Source organism: Diadema setosum, chromosome 11 (assembly GCF_964275005.1).
Source record: "Diadema setosum chromosome 11, eeDiaSeto1, whole genome shotgun sequence".
NCBI classification, from domain to species: domain Eukaryota; kingdom Metazoa; phylum Echinodermata; class Echinoidea; order Diadematoida; family Diadematidae; genus Diadema; species Diadema setosum.
In genome coordinates, this window is record NC_092695.1 from 26,012,413 (window position 1) to 26,037,462 (window position 25,050).

A 25,050-nucleotide genomic window follows, 5' to 3' on the forward strand; every position below is an offset into this window, starting at 1 on the left:
TTGCATTTACCTCAATCTGTTACATTTTTTGTTTGTTTTGCTTTATTGCTCGTTTACAGTTTGTTGCGTTTCACCCGAGATACCTCTTCATCTGTTTTTGTTTTTTTTTTTTTTACAGGTTACAAAGCACCAGTACTGAAATACCGTATTAGAAACTGTACATGGAGTAGCTGATAACATAGGGGTTTATGTACAAAGCACTGGAAAAAAAAAATGAATAGATTACAATACAAAGAAGAAAATCAAAAATAGTGGTCAAAACTATCACCGTTCAACTTTAAGATGAACAGAGCCATCAAACCAGTGAATCGTTTCTTGCGAGGGCAAAATTTAGTCCAGAGAAGAATCCATGTGCAGTAAAGGGATCGTAACGTTTTGGACTTTTTGTGTAAACCGTCTCTGTCTGGAGATCAGACTCGGATTATCGTATCGCAACAAACTCGCAGCGAAGTGTCACAGCTAATGATACCAAGAAATTCCATGAGTACTCTCACCACCATAGATCTCCCATGCATAGATCTGCCACCTCCTTTAATAGCTAAAGTCAAAGCTACTGATTGACATGTTCTATTGATTTCATCCAGCGGGATGCATTTTCGATCATACGTTGTATAAGGTTGTTTGGCAACACAATTCTTCACATTTTTACACAACCAAAACAAAACAAAAACATACAATACAGCACTTCAGAAAATGAAATGACAGGTATACATAGCGCAAAATTATTTGTTTTTTCTTTGAAGGTTTGATTATAAAAAAAAAGCAACATAAAACTTTTGAAATGGGCATATGACTGACATCATACAGGCATCTGTGACTGTAATGGGTATGTTAATTTTTGTCAAATATATACATGCCATTGAGAAAAAGCCACACAAAAGTAAATCCCCGCCTTTTGTAGCTCACACATTCAAAACGCATTTTCACAAACCCATAATAACTCAAATATAACACGTACTAATAAGTAAACAGATATTGGCCTTTTTTTTCCTTACATGTAATCATGTAATACGTGTAAAAATTCTTTGTATGATATTGACGAGGAATACAGAAGGTAATGCGGAACACGCACGCATACCGTTGGCACACATCATAGAACATAACAAACGGAGAACGTACATATTTAACAAATGGCTATAAGTTAAATGGATCTCATTTAAATATAGTGGTGGCAGAATTTTTCATCGTAGGAATTTTCAAGTGAACCACGTGGCTAAAAATTAAACCCGTCTCCAGTTTTGCCCTTTTTCATATCCGCTTGTGCTGGTTACAACTGCCACTCACAGTAAGTTCTGATTAAAATCTTGGCATGATAATTTCTTAAGAATTGAAAAAGCTGTTAAAATTCTAATTGCTAAAATCTTTAAAGCTATTGTAAAAAATGCAGGATATTTCTTGGACTTGATCCAGTACCAAAAACAGATAAAATGATCTCTACGAAAATAGATTTAATTTGTCATAAAATAGATATTTCAGATATAAATCTACAGCAAAAAGAAAGCACATACAATATATAAATCCTTGTATCATAAACCACACAGTCATTTCAACAATACCATAATTATTTCGAGTAGTTTGGAATGATGTGACCTTATAACTCGATGTCTGATGTTTACAATATACATGACACACCTTATAGATTTTGAGCTCACTCTAATATGCTCCTAAAACATATAATATGGGAGATATTTTTTGTGAGTCTGTGCTTGGGACCAGCCAGGAATCCTTCATTCAATTCCACGGATTCTTTTCAGGCTTTTTGTTATCATGATGGTAATTATTTCTTGCAGGTGCATGTGCAACTTGACATCATACTTCCAGGCATTTTTGAAGAGTTCAATATTTTTCAATCTCCAAATTTGTTCTTAATTCTTAATCCATTACCACAAGGCTGACAATGCTTCCATTTACCTAAAAAAAAAAAGAAGAAGAAAGAATACTAGCCCGTGAGATTATTTCTCTCTATGGTCAGTATCCTCAAGAAAAGCTTGTTTTGTGTAAAACACAGTGGTATTTAGTCATATGAATTATGTCAATTCCTTTGTCACACCTGGGCCCTGTTTTATGAAGAGTTAAAATCGATTATAAAGTTGATTTCAACTGTAAGTCTATGGCAGACTGTGTGGTAAGGAAATTTAAAATCGATTTTATCTTTTGATAAAACGGGGCCCAGGTTAGGTCATAGGCAACGGTTTTCTCATTCAAACCTCTTGACCCACGAGATAAACAGGAAGAAAAAATAGAAGGTGCCAATCTATTTCGCCTGTTTCCTTCCTGTGTAAGATATGACAGATATGACAGCTAACAAAAATGAAAAGGTAATATTATAATAAAACTTCAAAAGCCGGAAGGGAAGAACAGTACTATCTGGGCATTGGAAACTGTGCTCTTCAAAGTTACAAGTTGATGCCTGAAAGTATTGTGACCAATTCTGATACCATGATTAATGATTATCTTGCTACACATGACAATAATATCAAAAACATTCATACAGCCCGAGAAAAGTACATCTATGATAACTTCGCTCATGGTAAAATTTGCCTGTGACTCTAATCAGTCAGATAAATAAATAGTAGGGCAACTGCAAAATCACAATTGTATTGGAATAAGTAAATCTGAATCGTTTTGTGTTTACTTCATTCTCATACACTATGGATGGTTACATTACTTCCGATCATGTAAAAGAACTTACAATTTCATAAAGGAGCAATATCATGATAAGACCCCTCATTCATTATTACATACATAAAATGAATTTATGCAAATCCAGCTTGAATGTTCTTACAATGATATAGCTCTCAATGTGAAAAAAGCACTGCCAACCACAAAATACCTTGTGTACCTTCACTCATGGTTTACTTCTTGTATACATGTACCCGACTCCCTATCTTTGCCAATATCTCAGCAAAAGCAACCTTTAACCTTGCTCCAGCTCACTCTTCGGCTCATTACTTTTTGCACACAGTCAAATTATTCCATTACAGACTATCATACAAGCTCATGGGTCATGACACATGCAATGTAAAGAATATATGCCTCTGCTGATATAAATTATTTTTGACTAACATAAATATATACAGAACAGTATCTTATGAAAGCATTGAAAATATTATGAATATCATTGAAAGCGACATAAAAATAATCTATTCATATACTCCATTGAGACAGAAAACACAAGCCGCTGACCATCTTTAACAGAATTTCAAACCTGCCTAATATTTATGACAATTAATACATAAAATGTAATGATGACAAAATATTCTTAAACCAAAAAGTGATGCTCAGTCACAAATAAGATAGGGGAATGGGAACAAGCATGGTATAAGCTGTAGCTGATTCTTTAATGGTAGGCTTACACATAAGAAATGCATTAAACTTATATGGAGAATAGATGCCTTCAGCAATCATGAAGTGGCAACATTATAGTTGTATTACCAGCGAAGCTTTCTAATTAAAATTTGCTTGCATACTTTTGATCAATCCACAAGGAATTGCCAATAATTTACATATGACAAGTGGAGAAAGCAAGCATTAAATGCATACCTCAAAGCTCACATGACATCTTCATCATAAAGTTTTCCTTTATGGATATATACCTGAATGTTCATATCCCTCGGTAGTCGGCAACCAAACACTTTCCATCTGTTTTGCTAAGACTGTGATGAACTTCGAAACTACCTGTTTCTTTCCTAACCTAATCCTGAGCACTGTTTAATAAAAGTTATCAGCCCTAACAAATTGTCATTCTCTGACAATTTCAGTAAAATCCTTGGTTTTGATTGGTTGAAAAGCTCTGACATTGACTGTTACTAAGGTAATTGTCAGAGAATGACAAGCTAACAACTTTCATGAACAGTGTCCTGTACCACCCTCTATTTGAGACAAGGAATAAACAAACTCTTGCGACAACTTGATGTTATAAGCTAAGATCAAATTTGTGTAATCTCTTTGTGAGATCACTCTTACAATTTTGACTTGAACTTTGTCATTTAATTTGAAGGTTTGTAAAGTTTCATTTGAAAATATGCGGCAATGTAATTCCAGACTTTGTTACATATCTCAACCGAAAGGTATAATTCTGACTTGAACTTTGTCATTTAATTAGAAGTTTGTAAAGTTTCATTTGACAATATATGGTAAAATAATTCCAAACTTTGGTACATATCTCAACCCGAAAGGTATAGTTTTCTCAAAAACTAAACTGCCACAGGGGGGTGGAAAAATATAATGTATAACTCAAAACAAGTGAAGTCTTGCCTCTTTGTGAAATGGAGGTGGACAAAGAAAAAAAGCTAAAAACAAACATGCAAGACATCTTTCAAGCAATCGTGAACATACAGATGTGGAACAATGCTCTAAGTACTCTTTGCCTTTGATCTGTTTCTGTTCTTAAGGCTCAGTCTCAGTTTGCCCATTCTATGATGTTTCTTCTCTTCCTCTGACTTGGTGCTATCCTGCCCAAGAGCATCAGTCTTTGACTTTACCTCTACATCATATTTTCCTTTGTCCTTCTTGCCACGTGACAAGAAGGAGCTGAAAAACCCACCTCTCCTCTTCCTGTTCCCAGCATGTTTCTGCTGCTCACTGTCCATGCTGGCCTCGGAGGTTGTGATAAGGTCTGGCTGCGCAGCACTGATGCCAGATGACACAGAACCAGTTATGGATGACCCGCTGGGCCCCTCCCGGTTCTCTTTCCTCCGCTTATTCTGGCGCTTGAAAACAGAAGCGTACAGTCTTGCACTCCTTGAAGGTTTTGAGACCATAGGCCTAACTTCATCTGACTGCTCTCTATCATACTGTTCTTCTTGTGGCTGCTGCAATGGCTCATTTGCATAGATGAGTTGCTTCGGTTGGTCGGGTGAAATATTTGGTACTTTTTTCAAAGGCGAACCTTTGGCTTGAGGTGATTTTGTTGATTGAAGGTTGGATGCATCAGGACTTGGTTTCTCTTGAAGACTTGCTGACTTGGGATCACTGCTGCCTTTGTCATCTGATTCTATGGCAATGTGTGGCAGACAAACAGAGGTTTTTACTTTGGAAGATCCTGGAGAGACCACTTCCCCATTATGTGACTCACTTCCGTTGACACAAGAGGGTTCATCACTTTCCCTGCCATTATCTAATTGTGAAGGCACTTGACTTCCATTCTCCAGAGGCCCGTTGGTCCCACTATCCTCTTCATCACTGTCTGGAGAAAATACAGAATCTGACAGAATCGTCTCCTGAGGAATATCCAAGAGGTTTGCCTCTTCCTCTGTGAGGCTGATGCTACTGTGACGCGAGTGGTTGTTATTGGTATTGTCAGATTCAAAGCTGATGTTGATCACGTCCTCCATCTCCTCAATCATCATCTCCAGGTCGGTGGCAGTCTCGCGTTCATCATCTGCATCCTGCCCCTTGCTGCTCTTGCTTTCTGTCCCTTTGGATGGTGAGGACTGTGCAGATTTTTCACCGTCACTGCCCATGCTTCCATTTGTTTGCCCTTCTGGACTTGTCGCTCCTCCTCCTTCAGCAGATTTTGGTGCTGATGGGACAGCTATCTTTTGAACTGTTGGTGCTGGCTGGTCACTTGGTGTTTGACCATTCACATTGACAGAGAGCGTCGTATCACCATAATGAAGGGCTTGGCCATTTTCAAGCTTTGTATCGGAATCAGTTTGGCCATTCTCCCATCCTGGCGGTGAAAACTCAACATGATCAGCTCCATTTTCTTCCACATAAGATCTACGCTTCATGTCTTTGATGTCCTTGTCGACTTGCAGGCACAGGGCATCGATTTCGTTCAAAACATCAATATCTTGCCCGCCCTCATTGCTAACGCTTTCTCCTCCATTCTTTGAGGTATCCTCCTGCAGAACAACGGCTGGAGTCGATACCGAGCTCTCATCAGGTGAGAGAGAAGCAACATCACTCGAAGTTCTGTCCTCACCACGAACCTCATCTTGTCCGCCACTGATTGATGCTGTGAGCGATCCAGCTCTGATGCCATCTGGTTTCACGTTTTGTTGCTCATTAATTACCATGGCCTCTACTGCCATTTGCTTCCCTTCATTCTTGTCGGTTTGAGGAGCTCCATTTGATATGGCTTGTTCAGGTCCCTTAACAGAAGGACCTGTCAAGTCCAGTTGCATACCGGGATTTCCTTTGATGGTAGTTTTCATGTCATCCCCTTCACTTCCCTTACCCACTACAGGAGCACTTTCAATCTTTTTGCTTTCATCAGACTTTGGCACATTCTTCTTGTTTTGCTCCTCCTCAGATAAGAATACTGCATCGTCGGCAGGTGGCTCTTTCTTGGTTTTCCCTTCCGCAACACCATGTTGCTCTCCTTCCTCACTGATCGGCATCACTGAAGTCCTGGTGCTTCCGCTGGTGCTGGTGTCACTCTCCTTCTCTGCGTCCTCCATGACGCTCCTCTTTTCTCTCCTGGAGGTGCTGGAAGCGGAGCCCACCGACGCCATGGAGGTGTTCGACTTCATCCGCAGTGATCGCCTCTTGCTCTTCAGAGGGCTGGGATCTTGACTTGCATCATCTGCCGAAGACATCCTGGTTTTCTTCAGGACAAAGCCCTAGAAAGATGAAAAATTGAATGGTTTGCAAAATTAGACTCCACACAAATCTGCCATGAGTACACGGTCATTCAACAGAGTTTTATGAAGTCTATTGATCTTGACCCCTGAGGAAGGATTAATCTGCAACCCTCTCTACTCAAACAAAGTATTCTCCAATTACTTTCTTTTCGCTATACCACATAGCATTTTCACTGGATTTCCACAGTAGTAATTATAGCAAGGAAAGGACATTTTGATGGACAGATAGCCTTGAAATAAACACTGCCTCCATTGTTCTTCCTCTAGAGGCATACAGACTACCTAACAATCATAGGCCAACAAAAGAAACCCAATCCCAATTTTCAAAACAAGACATACCATGAAAGGCTGCCAGAACAAGGCAAAATGACTACAGGTATGTGATGTGCTATGTTCTAGATCTAGATAAAGACAACAGCAAACTGCAGGAGTCATAAGTGAGGTCTATGATTTTTAAAGAAAACTTATCAAAAACACTGATCAATACATTTATGCTGCCCTCTTTACCCTTGTTCTTGAGGTAAATTGCTCATTATTTTATGCTTAAAAAAGAATGATCAAGTACATTCATCAAAGTTTCCAATTGTACAAAGCTGTTTCTCTTCGAATAACAAGGGAAATGTTTTAGTTGGGTTGATTCTAACTGGCATCAGAATGGCAAATGTTAAATGGATAGGTAAGTAAAGCCAGATGAAGTAGATATTTTAGTTCTGATAAATTTCACAAAAGTTACTTGGAAGAGCATGGGGTACTGCTAAGAAAGCCAATAGAAGATTGTTGTTATTGTCACTAACCTTCCTAATATCACTGAGGAGCCGGTCTATGATGCAACCATCCTCCTCCTCTGGTTCTACATGCTTGAGGCCTCCTTTTCCAGGAGCCCCTCCTGCATCTGCCTCTCCCTTTTGTCCTCTCGCTGCTGCCCTGGCTGCCTTCTTCCTCTCCATCTCCTCTCGCTGCTTCTTCCTCTGCTCGGCTTTCTTCTCTTGGAGTTTCCTCTTCTCATTGTCCTGCAGGGCAACAACAGAAAAAAAAAAAGACTTCAAGTCTCTTTGCATCCATATTCCAGTATCCTCTTTGTGGGAGAGGGGAAGGAGAAACTATCCTTGCCACATAAGTTCTCATCTAACACACATGTACATGCAATCCATCATCATAAAAGAAAGTTAAAGTGGACAAATATCACCTTCCTGATTTTGGTATCATTTAATTCTTCACAATCTACAAATGACATAAAATATGTCCAAATTAACCCTCCCCCCCAAAAAAAAACAAAACAAAACAAAACAAAACAAAAAACCACAGAAATGGTCACAAAGTGGTCACCAAATAAACAGTTTTGAGAAAGCTTGCTCCTGGAAGAATAGTGTGCAAGATATTAAGGTATAATGGCTAACCATCAGTACTGTTATACTGAAAGTACTTGTCAGTGTCATCTTTAAGCTCTATGCAAACTGCATTACTCTACATCTAACTATATAACATTTAATCTTAAATACATCCACATATTATAACCACTACTCTGGCTATGTCTACTACAAACATATCCTGCCAGGATCCCTGACAACTGTACTACTATCTGTTTTCTTGGTAGCTCCTTCAGGTCATTTAACCCTTCCTTACATTATAAGATAAACACACTATTGCTTTTAACACTAACACTCTTTCTTGCAATCGTACCTTTGGAATCACTACAAGCTGTGATCTAGTTTTAAATCTTTACGTGCCACGTTCGCACCTCCAACTCAGTCGATGGCGTGCCAACTTGGCATATTCTGCTCAAAAGCACAAAGCTCCCCAAACGGACCGATAAATCGCCAAGTGCCATAGTACAATGAAAGCGTTTCTCGTGATTCCATTCCTGCCACAGGTAGCTTGATTTTATGTGGTGGTTGGCTATCAAGTGGTGTTTCCTACTGGACTTGCGAGTAAATTCTAACTTTCTGGCACTGTTTCTTGTGCAAAAGTAACGCCTCTACAATAATATGGCTACTGGTCATTTGAAAGAAAAACGATCGTAGATTTGTCATACAATTTACATCAAAGCAAAGTTTGGCATTTTCTCAACAACTTTGCTCATTACATTTCCAGGGTAACAAAAATCTACTTCAACTTAAAGGCCCGAATTCACGAGGGTGGTACAAATGAAACCATGGTTTAAACCATGGACAAAAACCATCAAACGCCAAGTGTCGCACAGAATATTTGGTTACGAAATTGGTCATTTCGTCGGCAAAATGACCGTTTCGTTAACGAAATCATCATTTCATGGACGAAATGTTCATTTAGTTACAAAATGTCATTTGGTGACAAAATAATCAATTCATCAACGAAATGACTGATTTCGTAATGAAATATTCCATGCGACACTTGGCGCTCCATGGTTTTTGTCCACGGTTTAAACCATGGTTTCATTTGTACCACCTTCATGAATTCGGGCCAAAGAGATCTGAAAAGCGGAGTGTTTCTATAAAGCATGGCTACATTAATTGGTGTCTCAGAATAATGTGGCATACAGGGGGTTTAACCCTATTCTAACTGGGCTATTTGAGACCAAGTTTTTACTGAGGGGGGGTCAATTTGACCCCCCCTTCAGATCTCGGCCGCCGATCGCGCAATCGCTGCGAAATTTTGCCTGAAGATAGAGCTGGATGTCAACTACAAGATTACATCGTCATACAATAGAAAAATATTGCCTTTCTATTTTTAATAAATTAATTATGCAAATTTGTGCATGAAATCATATTTTCACCTATAACTCCATTAAAAAGACTGGAGGATTGCTAAATTTTTGTGTCAGAGTTCCTCAAGACACATGAAACAATTTTTGTGTAAAAATATAGCTCAATTGAAATTTATTTCTTTTGTTTTTTATTGTTTTGTTAATTTCTTATGTATTTTATTGTTTTTTCAACCTTTTGTTTTCCATTGTTTTTTTGCCAAAACTTGTTGCAGGCACTTTTTCAGGCTTATCTACACTAGAATTGATTAATTTCAATGGTTAAAAGTTGAAATAATCTAATTTATATCAATTTAACCAAAAAACACAATTTGCATTGGATTTGCACACGATATCATGAATTTGAGCTGTTTTTTGGTTGACATGCATATGCAAAACATTACGTAACTTCAAAACGGTGTACCCGAACGTCGCAAATTTGGTCTCAAAATATGCGGGAGACTTCAATGAAAAAAGTCGTGAAATGACGCGGCAAAAGCTTTGCGCGTTGCGAAATCGTGGCGCGAAACGTCGAGGGGGGGGGGTCAATTTGACCCCCCCCCCCCCCAGTTAGAATAGGGTTAAACCATGGCACATAAAGAGATAATAATAATTTTATTTGGTCTGCCTGTTCCCATGAAAATCTCATCACCACTAACTACATCTCTGTTCTTCCTCCTCCCCCCCCCCCCCCCATGATTTGATATCTCACCTCCTTGCACTGCTTGATACGATTAGCGAAAGTCTCAAATATCTGCAGGAATTCCTGCAGCTTGAAAGTCTTCTGGTCCTCACAGAAGTAGGTGGCAAGTTCATTGGACAGCTGTTCAATCTTGGCCAGACCATCCTTGAGATCCTGGACCTCAATTTCTGCATTCTACAAAAGCAAATAATCCACATACAGATAATTATGGGATATGAGTGCAGCCATTTTGACAAGATAACTAAATTTGATACAACTGTATGACCTACCAAAGAACTTAGAGAAGAGGGGAAAAAAGCAGAAATGGCTCAAATGCTGACAGTACAGGTGGTGGAGGAAGAGTGAGTAGATATTTGGTCAATCTTTATTACAATCAGAGCAGATTTGTTCTTTCGTAGCGATCAACATGAACTGAAAGAAACTTCCGTGGCAGAGACCACATACTACTATCAGAAAGACATTGTTATCAAATAACTGCTGACTACATTATTTGATTGTGCACCTAAAATCATGAATGAATGAGATACTTTGTGAGATTAGATAAGACTAAAACAGCATTTAATATATAATTCGGGTGCTCTGAATATACTCATATTGGTATTACAAAAATATTGCTCTATAGTCAGCTATGGTATGAGCAATGGTGGCCTTGAAAGATGCCATTCAAAGAAAATTTAGGAGGCATGTATGATCTTGCAAGACATATGCTATCATGGCTACAAGAAGTCAATTATCAAATCAATCTTAATGGCATCAGGGTGAAAAGGACACAAACAAAACTGCTGCAGGAAAGAGATATGGCCATTGGCATAGCACAATTGACTCTGGGAAAACAACTTGAATTCAATTGATTCTAGTGTAGTCACAACCTTCTCTCCCCCCTCCCCATAAAAAAAAGAAAGAAAAACAACACACACACACACGTTAACCAATAATAGGAGTCAAAAGGGATGATGTCATTAAATATTCTGATTCATACTCAAAGCACCACGAGTACCTTTAAGAATTTTCCAAGCTGCTCCTTGATGTCATCTGTGGCCTTTTCCACCTGTTTGGTCAGTTTTGCCAAACTCCTGTCCAGTAGATTGACCTCGGATGTCAGGTGGTCAAGAGACAGTCTGTGTTTGGGGAACAGGGAGGGTGTCAGGAAGGAAATTAACTTAGCATTAACCCATTCTATACTGAATTCTGATATCCCCATAGACTTAATACACAGATCACCAGGTTCTCGTAGGAAAAGGGTTGAAGGACAGAACATGAATCCCAGTCGAAAGTCTCTAAGAGGATGTAAGACATCTCCAATCAAGTAAATGAGCTTTATGAAATGCTGAAGTTGATCCTAACTATATGAGTGGTTAAGAGCATGCATACACATGACCAAGCATTCATTTTGCCGAACACATATCTTGCTTACGACCAGTTGTTAGTAAAGTATGATGTTTTGTCATTTAAGCACTTTCATAGTTTCATTTATTCACAGAAAATGCTGCCACAGTATTTTATCAAATGATCAGGATCTGCTTCAACATTTTATGAAACAGATGATACACATCATGTTGTTCCGGCATGAGTGTATCATACCCATACTTAGTACCTTGGAAACAGTCTAAATACCCCAAGCTATTGCCTTGGGCATCTTAGGCTATTCTAAAGGTATTGTACCTTATGTCAGTAATTCTTACTAAATGTACTCACTGATGCGTACTATTTTGTATACTCATTGCTTAAAACTAATGACTGATTGCTTTCCTACAAATTTATTAAGCTATCGGCAATTTCATTCAGTTGAATCTCTGTCCTATTCATATCAATTATCTATTTACTTTTATGGGAAGATATCTCAAATGGAATTTCACTCAGGAGTGAAGAAAAAGTTACATCAAAGAATGAAGATATGCTGTCAGAATGGAAAAAAAGATATTCAACAATCAACTAGAAATACACAAGAGATTTTCATAGGAAATAATCACTATAAGAACACGCTTCTCACAGTTCTTCCAACCAATATTGCTGATATCACATTTCTCTTTCTTATTCTTTGTTGCCGTCATCACCTTCCTTGTAATCATCATTGCTATATCGACAAAGTCATCATAAACTTTGCTACTGCTATATAATCAATGATAAACGAGATATGAAACTCGTCACACTGAAGACGAGTTAGGTGATACGCTTGGGGTCATCAGATGTCAGTCATCCGTGATCGACAAAGAAAAGAATGTAATATAGCACCTTGAAGTTATAATGAGATACTTAGTTGAACTTTTTTGGGCCTACATTATTCAGATCACATTTGCCGCGGCCAAGGCCAACCTCAATTGCGAGGCCATAGTCCGTTTACACTGCCGGGCTCGGTCGCGCTTTTGATTCAAACCTTTCAATCGTAGTGGCGCTCTACTTCTAAACAAACGCAATTTGGTATTGTCTGGTTTTCAGATCCTTTGACAACTGAAATCCGTGGCGACAAAGTCGCCGTTCGGGCAAAGGCCTTTGCCGAAGGAGAAAATCCTTTGCAGGACAAAACCACCTTAAACTATACTAGTTTTCGACGTTGAAGTGGTTAATATCCTGAATAGCGAAATAGTACAGGCTAGGGTTCGGAAACCAGACTAAAATTGGCCGCGCATTTAGCCCAGTTTGCGTTTACACTGAGAAAAAGGCCGGGCGCGACCGCGGCTCGGCCGCTGCCGAGACCACCTCCAGAGCGTGGCCTAATGCGAGGCCAATTTTGGCCCCGCATTGGGCCTTCTGCGCGTTTACGCCGAAATGAAGGTGGGCTCGGCGCGGCCGAGCCGCGGCCGAGCCTCGCACTGTAAACGGGGTCCAAGTGATCCTCGGCACGTACAAATAAAACATGACAATTAAGTGTTTATAACCATCCTGGCTTAAACAGTGGCCTTTTAAAACATGACCTTTGACCATTATTTACATAACCAATATGACTCCCTCTAATCTTGCTATCATAATGATCAGTTCACAGAGCTCTTACAGCTATATACAAGCCTGTGAGATTTACCAGCAGTAAAACCTATGAAGCATCCGATACAAAACAAGGGATATCGAGCAAGTGATTCTGTTTACATGAGAATGTGATTTATCCTGGACGAAAGTGATGCCTCAAAGAGAAAAGGGGAAAAGAAAAACGGGCCAAACTTACGGCTCCAGCGAAAGAGACATCGCCTTTAACCATGTAACTATAGGTCTCCTCCAACTAAGAGTACACTTTGAACGTAAGCTTATACGTGAATGATAATATGACGATCTCACGTGATCGACACACATTCAAAGGGGACAGTTAGAAGTGGGAGGAGTGCTTAATCGTGTCATTAATTCCTAATCAATGACACCCCTACTATAGGCATATCATACTTTCTCATCTAAAATCAATGGCCTATAGGACTCATGCACCATTACTTGTATCGTGCATAAACTTTGTTTTTTAAGCTTTGAGTGAAACGTGTCGTAACATAATTCTGTAATTCCATCAGCAGTGATTGACATAATAAAGAAGAGAGATATATCACCGTATTGAACGCTTAGAACCTAACGGTGGGGGGGGGGGGGGCTATTATAGCATGATACTCGGTTCTTTACTGCCCAGATGCCAACAACACCCATTACCCACGGCCACGCATAGAGAAACAGCCATGGCGAAAATAAAACTTTGCTTTCTCATAGGCAGAATGACACAGAACCCCGTCAAAAACACTTCACTTTTATTGGCAGGGATGGACATCAAAAATTTCATTACTAATACTAAACAGCGTATGCATTCCATTCATGTGGCGCGAGATACCTCTATAGCAACATAAAGCCTGTCTTCAACTCCGTTGATCGAACAATGACAACCTGAAATTTCAAAGAGATGAGCGAGACGCTATATACACCTGGCCTATAGAGTTAATTTATTCAGTTCTCATTCCTACTTCAAGTTGGGTTATGCTATTGTAATCATTCCCATCTGCAGTATAACAAAACCAAAGTGAGGGAAAAGGGGAGAGAAAAACGAAAGGTGGCGGAAGTAAAACTGCATGCACAACTGCAATCCATATCATTGCGTGTGACAAGTGAAGCAAATGTATTAGTTGTTATAGCAGTGTTTTATGAGCATAAACAGGCAAATAGACAGACAATGTCAAATATAAAAACCATCAATTTAATGTCAGAGAAGATGGTAAACAAGATGCATTGAAACTGTAACTAAATCGCTGCTCTTCTACTCGGTCACGGAACGTCCAACTTTATATTCAACAACACAAAAAAAATGTTAGGGGAAAGAAACAAATTTAGATATAACATTCTTAAATTGAAAACAAGAAAAAGAAAATGTCCACGTCAGGATTTAAAAAAAAAAAACGCCGCACGAACATGCATTATATTCTAGATGGGAATACGGTCTTGATGCAAAGGTCCAATGATTGTCTCAATACTTTAAAAGCAATCTATGGTTCCCTTACCATCACCAGTACCACACCACAATGACGTCTCTAAAATCAATGGTAGCACATTTATCATTGCATCGTGCATTAACTCCCTTTTCCTAAACTACCAGTGGAACGTGTCATATTATATTGTGTATTTCGATCAGTAGTGATTGACTTTAAAGAAGAAAGATAATGCAAAAAATTGAACCCTTACCGCATTGCTTATAGGGCTATTCCTGTTTGGTACTGATCTGGTCTATTCTCCCAGAAGCCATCAACATAATATCACCTATGGCTAAACTAGTGAAACAGCCATGACGAAAATAAACGACAGAGAACCCCGTCATAATCACTACACTTGGAAAGGTGTTGCGCGAAATTCCTCATTATGAAGCAATATCAAGTCACTTCCTTCCCTGCCTGTCTTTAACTCCGTTATTTGGTCAAACAATAACAACCTGGAATTCCAAAGAGATAAGCGAGACGCTATGCACCTGGACTAGAGTTAATTAATTCAGTTCCCATTCCTGTTAGTTATGTAAACGTACACGTTCCTAAATATCCTGCTACAGTATAACAAGAACAAATGAAGAGAAAAGGAAAGAGAAAACGAATGGTGGCAAGCGGGGTACTGTTTCAAGGGGCAATTTACAGCATTACGTGTGACAAAATTAAAGAAGCAAACCCAACCTCCAAACTCCAATACAAAACAAGGGAAATAGGGTAGCTGTGTTCAAGACATCAGAGTGAAGCTGAACTGCAGAAAAAAAAAAAGAAAAAAGAAATAAAAGGAAAAAGTCCTGCGGGACTCGATTAACTTCTCTCCTTCCGGTCGGGCATTATAAGTACGCAGCGTGCTAAGCGATTCTGCCTAACGGAAGATCCGAAGATCTTCTGCGAAACTTAAATCTATCTATGTATGCTATACACAACACAAATTTACATTGATATTCAGTTTTTGGCGATATACGTCAAGTGACTGATAGCGCTATTCAACTTCCCACGAGTGGTCGCGTGGATTCGATCAATATACAGTTGGAAAGATAAATCGGGGATCGTTTCGACCAGATTCCATTCTCATTTTCAGTGATCGACAACGAAAATAATGTTAAGTAGGGACTTGAAGTAATATTGAGAAATATTCGTGAAGTCCAATTCTTTATACAGTCCTACATAATTCAGATGAAATTGTTTCTGTCATGCAACCAACTGAAAATTTCTTGTGGTGTCGGCGTGTCCAAGTAAGTTGATTGGAAAGGATATGTGAATGAATATTTACCAATAGGTCTTTATATTGTAAAAGAAAATAAAACATGGCCATGCGGTCTTTTAAGAGTCATCTTCACTTTAACATTTGTAATTTCAAGTCCAAGTTGCCAGTCAAAGCAATGTGGTCTCCAACACAAAACAAAGGGATATTGTATGTGTGTGTGTGTGTGTGTGTGCCTGTGTGTGTGTGTACGTTTACATGAAAACGTGATTTCTTCATGGACCAAGGTGAATACTCCATAAAAGAAAAAAAGCAAAAGATGTAAGTATTTTGTTTCGTGCTCGTATGGGGTTCGAACCCGTACGTGTGCAACCTCACGTCTCTTGTGACGTCGCCTTTATCCTCTAGGCCATGTACGTCTTGACGAGAAAATATGAGGAACGTAAGCTTATATGTGAAAGATGATTCAGGAATCGTTTGGTCCACATTCCATTCTCATTTTCAGGTTTTAGATGCAAAATTATCAACCTGATGAGGAGATTTGAAAATATAAAATGCATGATAACTGAAGCTTATTGTCTGAGCTACCACATACTTACGTTTCAGAGGAAATGGAGCAAAATCAGCTGAAATAAAGGTGCTTAACCGTTGTTAAGTCAATGCATGGTTTAAAAAAAAAATCACATCCCATAGACATAACACATCAACTTGTCTGATTTTGAGTCTTTACCTTTAATCATAATTTGAAGTATGATGGTAAGTCTTCTCGAACTAAGAGTGTGGAACGGAAGCTTCTACGTGAAAGATGAATCATGATGATCACCCGTGACCGACACATCTTCAAAGGGATCAGTTATTGGAGGTGGAAGCCCTCGTGCCAAGATATTGTCTCAGCAAATTCCAAAGCAATGATACCCTTACATTTAGGTATACCATAATTTCCCTCTGAAATCATCGGTATTATTGATGTACAATTGCTTGCCTTGTCCATAAACTTTGCTTTACAAACTTTCAGTGAAAGGTGTCATAACATAATTCTGTAACTCCATTAGCAGTGATTGACTACATAAATAAAGATATATCAAATTGAACGCTTAGCGCGTATAACTAAGGGGGATTTTAGCCTGATGCTGTGTTATTCACTGCTCAGATACCAACAACACTCATCACCTACGGTTACGTATAGAGAAATAGCCATGACGAAAATAAGGTTTTCCTTTTCTTTGGCAGATAGACACACAACCCCTTTGAACACACTATAATTGACATGGAGGGACATGAAAAAGTTCATTACTACTACTAAACAGTGATACCTTCTACTCATGTGGCACAAGATACCTCTAAAGCAACATAAAACCTGTCTACAATTCCGTTATTGGGTCAAACAATAACAACCTGGAATTTTAAAGAGACGAGCGAGACGCCATACACCTGGCCTAGAGTTAATTCATTCAGTTGCCATTCCTGCTCCAGTTGAGTTATGTAAATTATTTTCCGACCTGTCTTGTGCAGTGTATAACAGGAACAAACGTAGAGAAAAGGAAAGAGAAAACGAAAGGTGGCAAGCGGGGCACTGTATACCAAGGGCAATTTATAACATTACGTATGATAAATGAAGCAAATCCAACCTCCAGCCTCCGACAAAAAAAAAAGGAACTTGAGTGACTGTGTGTCGTGGGGTAATGACATCGGAAAAAAGCTGAACTGCCAAAAGAAAAACAAAGAAAGAGAGAGAGAAAAAATAATAGCTTCCTGCGGGTCCCGAATATCTCGTCCTAAGGTAGTGCATAATGACCATGCAGCGCTCTCAGCGACTGTAAAGCCACACGGCTGTCCCGAAGATTGGATGTGAAATTCATATCTTTATATCATTTACAACATTAAAAAGTTCATTACTACTACTAAACAGTGATGCCTTCCATTCATGTGGCACAAGATACCTCTATAGCAACATAAAACCTGTCTACAACTCCGTTATTGGGACAAACAATAACAACCTGGAATTTCAAAGAGATGAGCGAGACGCCATACACCTGGACTAGAGCTAATCAAATCAGCTCCCATTCCTGCCAGTTATCTAAACGTACATGTTCCTACCTATCCTGTTACAATATAACAAGAACCAATGAAGAGAAAAGGAACGAGCAAACGAAAGGTGGCAAGCGGGACACTGTAACAAGGGGCAATTTACAACATTAAGTGTGACAAAATTAATGAAGCAAACCCAATCTCCACATCTCCAATACAAAACAAGGGAAATAGAGCAGCCGTGTTCACGGGTTACGCATACTTGATAAAATAATACGATAAATGACACCGGAGTAAAGCTGAACTGCCGAAAAAAAAAGAAAAAGAAAGAAAGAGAAAACTCCTGCGGGAGTCGAACTTCTCGCCCTGCGGGTATGGCGTTATTAACACCCAGCGCGCTAAGCGATTACGCCACACGGCTATCCTGAAGATTCCATGCGAAACTTAAATGATAATACTATCGTGACACTGCTGATTGAGATGGCGCTATTCAACTTCCCACAAGTGGCCGCGTGGATTCGACCAATATACAGTTGCAAAGAACAATCGGGAATCGTTCCGTACAGATTGCGTTCTCATTTTCAGTCTTTAACTACAAAATTGTCGACCTGATGAGGAGATTTGAAAATATAAAATGCATGATGACTGCAGCTTATTGTCTGAGCTACAACATACTTAAGTTTCAGAGGAAATGAAGCAAAATCAGCTGAGGTAAAGGTGCTTAAACGTTGTCAAGTGAATGCATGGTTCTAAAAAAAATCACCTCCCATAGACATAACACGTAAACTACTCCAATTTTGAGTCTTTACCTTTAATCACAATTTCTAGTGTGATGACGTCATCATATTTCAAAACCATCACATGGACTTGAGAGGCAAATGTTCAAAGTACAACATATCTGAATTTGGGATAATATTGAGCTTAAACAACAGAGATACGAGCAAATGAATGTCAGAAACAGTACCTCAAAAAAATCAATTCCACTTTTTTTATTTAAAATGACGATATGATGACGTCATCGCGTTTTCCTGGCAATATTGATACTTGGAATGTTATTTACAATTCATATACTTTTGTAATATGCAATAGAAATATAGGGTCAACGGACGATTTAAAGAGCTATGCGAAATAAACAAAGACATGTTTTTTCACTATATTTGGAGAAAGACGCGCACGCGGAATTTCAACTTTGACGCCAGTGCATTCCTTTGTTATAGGTCGAAATCGATCGGAAATCAGTGGATATTGTTACTCAAAGTATCAGGAATCCAAATCAGTCAAAAAAATTGCATTTTCATGTTGCTTACGGGCTCTGCGCGCGAAATTGCGCGGACGGACGCGCACGCGAGAAAATGTCTGAAACGCTTAAAATTGTCTGAAACTTCGAGATTTCCCATTGGGAAGTCGTTTTGAGCCTTTTAAAATTTTGACGCGCGCTTACGCGCGCGTAATGATGACCTGTGTAACTAGCGTTAAAAAGTAAGATAGAGCGTGACCTGAACTTCATGTCCACCGAAAATGATACAGAAATGACATCTAGTTATGAAGTTATGATCGATCATGTGACAAGGTCCGAAAATCACAAAATGGCGCCTAGATGACGTCATAGATATGTTACTGTCATGAAAACCTTATTGTGGCTAGATTTTGTCATGAGACATGTTGACTGAAAATGTCATGTTATTTCGTAATGTCATTGTTGAGATATTGACGACACAAAATTGTCCAGAAAGAAAGAAGAATAAAAAAAAATAAAGAGAGATTTTGACAATCACAATAGGTGATACGCTGATAGCGTATCACCTAATAATTGCAACTCCAAGACTGGCATATTAAACTTACTTGCAGGCTTGCCCAAGGTTCTTCATCTCGTCTGGGAAGGTGAGAAGTTTTGGGTCCTTATCCTCGGCCACCTCCACCAGGTAGTGCATGAGTGTCATCCGGGGCTTGTTGGCCCTGGTGTCCTGCAGCTTGAGGAGGGATGAGATCTTGAAGGCCACTGCATTCCCTGCATATCCTCCCTGTAAAGAAGAGAATGAGCATAACAAACCTATGTGAGTTATTATCGATTTAATCTATTGTCTTAAAGAAAGGTTAGTACTGTGGTACTATCCCCTTATGGCAAAAGAAAAAAAAAAATGAGCAGAACAAACCAATTGAGTTATTATTGATGATTTCACCAACAATAATACCAACCTCCTTTTGTAACCAGCCTTAACTTGCTGACAGCTGTTGTATGAAGATGCTGCATAATATTCAGTCAGCATTGCTCAAACCTGTTGTTTGATTGTTTTTGCAGTCAAAAATTGGAGAACTTTGTGACTTTTCTGCCAACTGCTTCTTTCATGCACCATTACAGAGTGAAAGGATTCAGTTGTGACAGTGAATAAAACACTGTCACACACAACGAATGTTCTTGATGTGTTGTTACAGTCATTTATAAAGTTAACATTAAAAGGGTGTACATTGCATGCCATGGAGTGTAAATATCTGTTACATCTGTAGTCTTTCTATACACCAATGCCTGCAACTGACATGTGTCATAGAATTCAAAACTTTGTGTTATTGAGCAAAGGATTACAATTATGGGAAAATGCACGTTTACATTTGTAAGCTACCAACCAAAAACTAAACACTACATTCAGTTCTTTTAATTCTTTTATAGAAGATCTTTTGACCTTTTGGACCTTTCAGATATATGTAACAACTGAATAAATATCTAAAAAAAATTGTGAAACCCTAAAATCTGCAGACAGTTTTGAAGATATTTCCTGTATGACCTAGACAGCATACTCACAGCATTCATGTAGTTGCCAGTCACCAGAATGAGTGCCAGAAATTCCTCCAACATTGCACTGTTCAAAATGTCTGTGAAACAAAATATTGAAATAGGATATGAAAGTGACAGATATACATAATTCATTACTTTGAATGTTCTTCCACCACATTAAAATAAAGAAGAAAAACCTACAACGTCTATCCTAAACCCTAATAAAGCTGAATGAAAGCTGATTGTTATTCACATTCACATTCACATTCACTACACTAATGAAAGTTTAGGTGAAAATAAATGGAGGGAACACAATGATGCAATATTAGGAACACAATGATGCCAATATTGCATTCTTTGTATGAAAATGAGACTGAGATTTTATGGTGAACAATACAGAGTACTGTATACGCCATATATTTAGTGAGTCTAAATTTTCACAAATCAAGAATCAGGATGATTTCATGAGTGGTTGCATTCACGATTTTGGAGTACAGTACTGAACAGAGAAACATATACGTGTACGTCACATTCATATCACGCTCAGAGTCAATATTTTTGCATGTCTTTGAATTTGCGAACAGCACCTGACTCGCGAAATTTGCAAAAATAAAAACCTCACGAAATATTCTACACATACAGGCCCGAATTCACAAAGGTGGTACAAATGAAACCATGGTTTAAACCATGGACAAAAACCATGGAGCGCCAAGTGTTGCATGGAACATGTCGTTACGAAATCAGTCATTTCGTCGATGAAATGACTATTTTGTAACGAAATGACAATATTTTGCAACTAAATGAACATTTCGTCCACAAAATGATAATTTCGGTAACGAAACAGACATTTTGTCGACGAAATGACCAATTTCGTAACGAAATATTCCGTGCGACACTTGGCGCTCCATGGGTTTTGTCCATGGTTTAAACCATGGTTTCATTTGTACCACCTTCGTGAATTCGGGCCACAGTGTTTAATATCTTCAGCAGTTGAAGGAAATTGACAACCACAAACATTACTTTTCTTTGAATACATATAATGAATCAGAGGTTGATATACAAAGAGAGTATGTTTACCGACTGTGACCACAGATGTGACCATACGTTGACCGACGGAGAATTGATTCTTACCTTTGCATGCTTGGGCAGTCACTGTGATGGCAGGCTTGAGGTACGCCACTGACACAGAGTGTTCCTCCTTCATCATCATGCCGTCAATCCGTAGGGTGTAGCTGGGGATTGACAGACACCAGCAGAAATCATCATAAGCATTATTATACATCAACAAAACTTTGATGGAAAGCAACAATGCGCTTCCTTTACACCCTCATCAAATACCAGGTACTGTACTCCATGGGTTTTGTTTGAAGAATTGTTTGGAGTAATCACAATGAAAGAAATGTATACTGCCCTAGAGATCAAACTGGCTAGATGTGTTTTTGCTCTCTAGCCTGAAGCTGCTGCGTGTGCACATCAAGACTTCTTGTATGTATGACCATGCACCTTGCTTTTAATAATTCCCTGATATATTCCAAGCTTTCAGATGGGTCCCTACCAACCTGACCACAGTGAAATTCAGACAACCAGTGAAGGATTGAGGAGGAGTAGCATTGTAGCAGACCCACATATAAAAGCCATTGTGGCATATAAATGATTTGGAAGGTGATGTTCATTCCCTTGCACAATGCCAATCAGTTTCAGCAATGCACCTGTGAGGATCGGTTAGTAGAATACAATTGAAATACAAATAAAATACCCCTCCCCCCTCCCAATATCTGGGTCCCGATCTCACATGGTTCAAGAAGTGTACTGACTCACTCTTTAAGCTTGGACAGCTCAAGATAGAACTTCTCTGCTGTTCCAAGTCTGGTCTTGTCTCCTTCAAAGTTGTTGAGCATATCCAGCTGAAAGAAGTAACAGTCAAGATTTTGCTACGTACAACAGTGTGGATATGTGAATAAATCTTACTAGGTATCTGTTTTGTGAGGAGGATGTCTGTGGTTGCAACTCTTGCACTTACCTGAAAGTAACAAAGCTGTATTCATGATTGAGTTCTAGATGTGATAATTGCAATTGTAATAAGAACTTGTGACAACAAGTTCTTACACTTGAATATGTTGGACTTCTTAGGAATATTCTTTAAGCTATGATTACAAAAGATCTAATTTTTTATCATATTCTTTGCTCTTTGAGCAGGTTTAATGGCAAATATCTCAACTTAACAAGAAAGGAGTTAGCTTGTTTTGGGATAAAATTCTTCAATCGCTGATCTAAATCATGCACCTCTTCCTGAATGTTTTGTGTCTTTTTTCCAGCACCGCAATGTAGACACAAAAGGGAATGATGATAAAAGAACAAATATCATCTTCTGGCATTTTGCATGTCTCACCATCAGAAGAAATAATCTCAACAAACAATCAAATAACTGAATAAACCAGCTAAAAAAAAAAAAAAAAAAAAAATCAGAAAATAAGGGGTAGGGGGGATTCCACAACCAGGACTCTATTTACCTCATCCTTTTCTGGGAGGAGTTTAGTGAGGCCTCGGAGCCGCTCCACTCCTCCAAAGCCCTCCACGTTACTCTCCTCTATCATCTTGATGATGGCCTCGTTGGGCATCCTAAACTGCTTCAGGAAGATGTTGACATTAAGACTCCTCTTGCCATCAAGGAGGTTAATCTGACAGAAAAGAAAAAAAATGGATGATGGTCACTTCAAGTTCATTCACAATCCTCATTTTGTTGAGATTTGCTAGAATGAGCCAGGCACTCATTACATGACATGACTTTTGTGAAAAATTAAGAATAAAAGGTACAGACCAATGGTGTAAAAACATGCTGTAAAGTTTGAAGAATGAATAGAAATAAGTTTCATTATCTTGCCTGTCCTTACAATTGTGAGGTGGAGGGGGGAGGCTAACAAAATACAGCAAAGATCATCAATTAAGATAATGTAAAGAATTATATTTGTTTGTTTCTTAAAAAACTATTAAAAGCAGGAGAAAAAGAAATTGCTTGCCACATACAGGCTCATCTGGCTATGTATGAAACCATAATTTAATAATTATAGAAATGCATTCCTAAGCAATTCAAACCACATCAAAAAGTAGGTAGTCTCACACATCTTTACAAAAATATAATGAAGGAGAAACTTCAGAGATTCAAACTGTTGCTATTGTTTAAATGAGAGAGGCTTACCCACTGCATAATACAGTACCACTTTGTTGTCTTACCTCTGCAGACGCTTTCTTTTTCTTCTTTTTCTCGCTATCTGCCTCATCCTTGGGCTTCTTCTCCTGCTGGCAGAACAGACTTTCCAGATTCTCAAACTCGGGAACGATGGAAGGCGTGCCAAGCTCACTGATCTGACGCCAGATATTCTTACCTGGAGGGAAAATACACACACATAAAATAAATCAAATAATAGAAGAATACACTCTATGAATTTGTCTTGTAGTACTGAGGAAAGCAGAATTCAGTAATTGCTTGTCATTGTCTCTTCAATGCCTGAGCTCACTGTAGGCAGAATTCTCCACGTTGTTTGTCTCCTGTGACAGAAAATGCGAGAGTGGTATCAGTGCAATCAATCTCACCATTGTTTGTGTTGATGTTTGGTTGAGACATGACTCTGTTGGGAGGAATCTTGGACCAGTTGACCGCTCTCATCTTCTTCTTTGGCTTTGGTGGTGCTGAGACTGCATTCGCTATACCCACAACACTGTATACTGACATTCCCGGTGGCGCTGGTGGACGTGGGACACCCATCCCTCCCAGTGGTGGTGGGGGTGGAACGCCGCCTGGAAGAGGAGGTGGGGGAGGCGCACCCCCTCCTGGGAATGGGGGTGGAGGCGGTGGGGGCACACCGCCTCCCATTCCTGGAAGTGGGGGAGGAGGAGGCACAAACCCACCCATCCCTGGAAGCGGTGGCGGAGGGGGAGCCCCTGGCAAACCAGGTGGTGGAGGGGGTGGTGGCACACCCATGCCACCCGGCAGTGGCGGAGGTGGTGGTGGAGGCGGCATTCCAGCCCCAGGTGGTAGAGGTGGAGGTGGAGGGGGTCCTGGTATCAATGCAACACTGCCAAAATCCCCTCCCAAAGGTGGAGGGGGAGGAGGTGGAGGAGGTGGAGGGGCAGCTGCAACACTAGGAGCAGCACTTTCCTGCATCCTCTCTGTCTTTGCTACCACCACACCCTCCACTTTAGTTCTTGGGTCTACCACCTCTATCTCATCTGTCTGCACTTCTCTGTCCACCTTGTCAACACTCAGGACAGCCTTAGGTACTTGGTCAGTCAGAGGATCCAGTCCTCTCCTCAACAACTGGATGATGTCCTTCAGGCCTTTGTTCAGCAGGTTGTGGATGTGGTCAGCATTGTCCAGCGCTGTGGCCTGGTTGACCAGCCTGTCCGTCAGCTCCCAGAGCTCATCTGAGACCTGGTCTTCTGGATCCAGCTGGAGCAAGGCATGGAGGATGGACAGCAGGGAGGCAGCCTGGGGACTGCTCCCAACCTGGAGGCAAAAATGGACGATACAATAGCAGTAGGGAATAGAGGTTGACTGCACAGACAGTAATGGTCCGTTGTTTTTCCTATTCTATTCTTCTTTTTTTTT

General features: G+C 39.5%; 1 protein-coding gene across 1 annotated transcript in view; it reads right to left on the bottom strand.

The window, feature by feature from the left end:
• Positions 1-4,214: 4,214 nt before the first annotated feature.
• Positions 4,215-25,050, bottom strand: part of LOC140235378 (inverted formin-2-like) — a 56,007-nt gene continuing 35,171 nt past the window's right edge. Inside the window, exons 6-16 of the mRNA XM_072315405.1 lie at positions 24,036-24,948; positions 23,676-23,827; positions 22,955-23,122; positions 22,263-22,348; positions 21,576-21,676; positions 20,472-20,542; positions 19,517-19,695; positions 11,010-11,130; positions 10,022-10,186; positions 7,385-7,600; positions 4,215-6,569 (exon numbers count right to left, since the gene is read on the bottom strand). Of these exons, the coding sequence (XP_072171506.1) occupies positions 4,356-6,569; positions 7,385-7,600; positions 10,022-10,186; positions 11,010-11,130; positions 19,517-19,695; positions 20,472-20,542; positions 21,576-21,676; positions 22,263-22,348; positions 22,955-23,122; positions 23,676-23,827; positions 24,036-24,948 (4,386 nt within the window). The 3' untranslated portion in view covers positions 4,215-4,355. The remainder of the gene's footprint in view (positions 6,570-7,384; positions 7,601-10,021; positions 10,187-11,009; positions 11,131-19,516; positions 19,696-20,471; positions 20,543-21,575; positions 21,677-22,262; positions 22,349-22,954; positions 23,123-23,675; positions 23,828-24,035; positions 24,949-25,050) is intronic.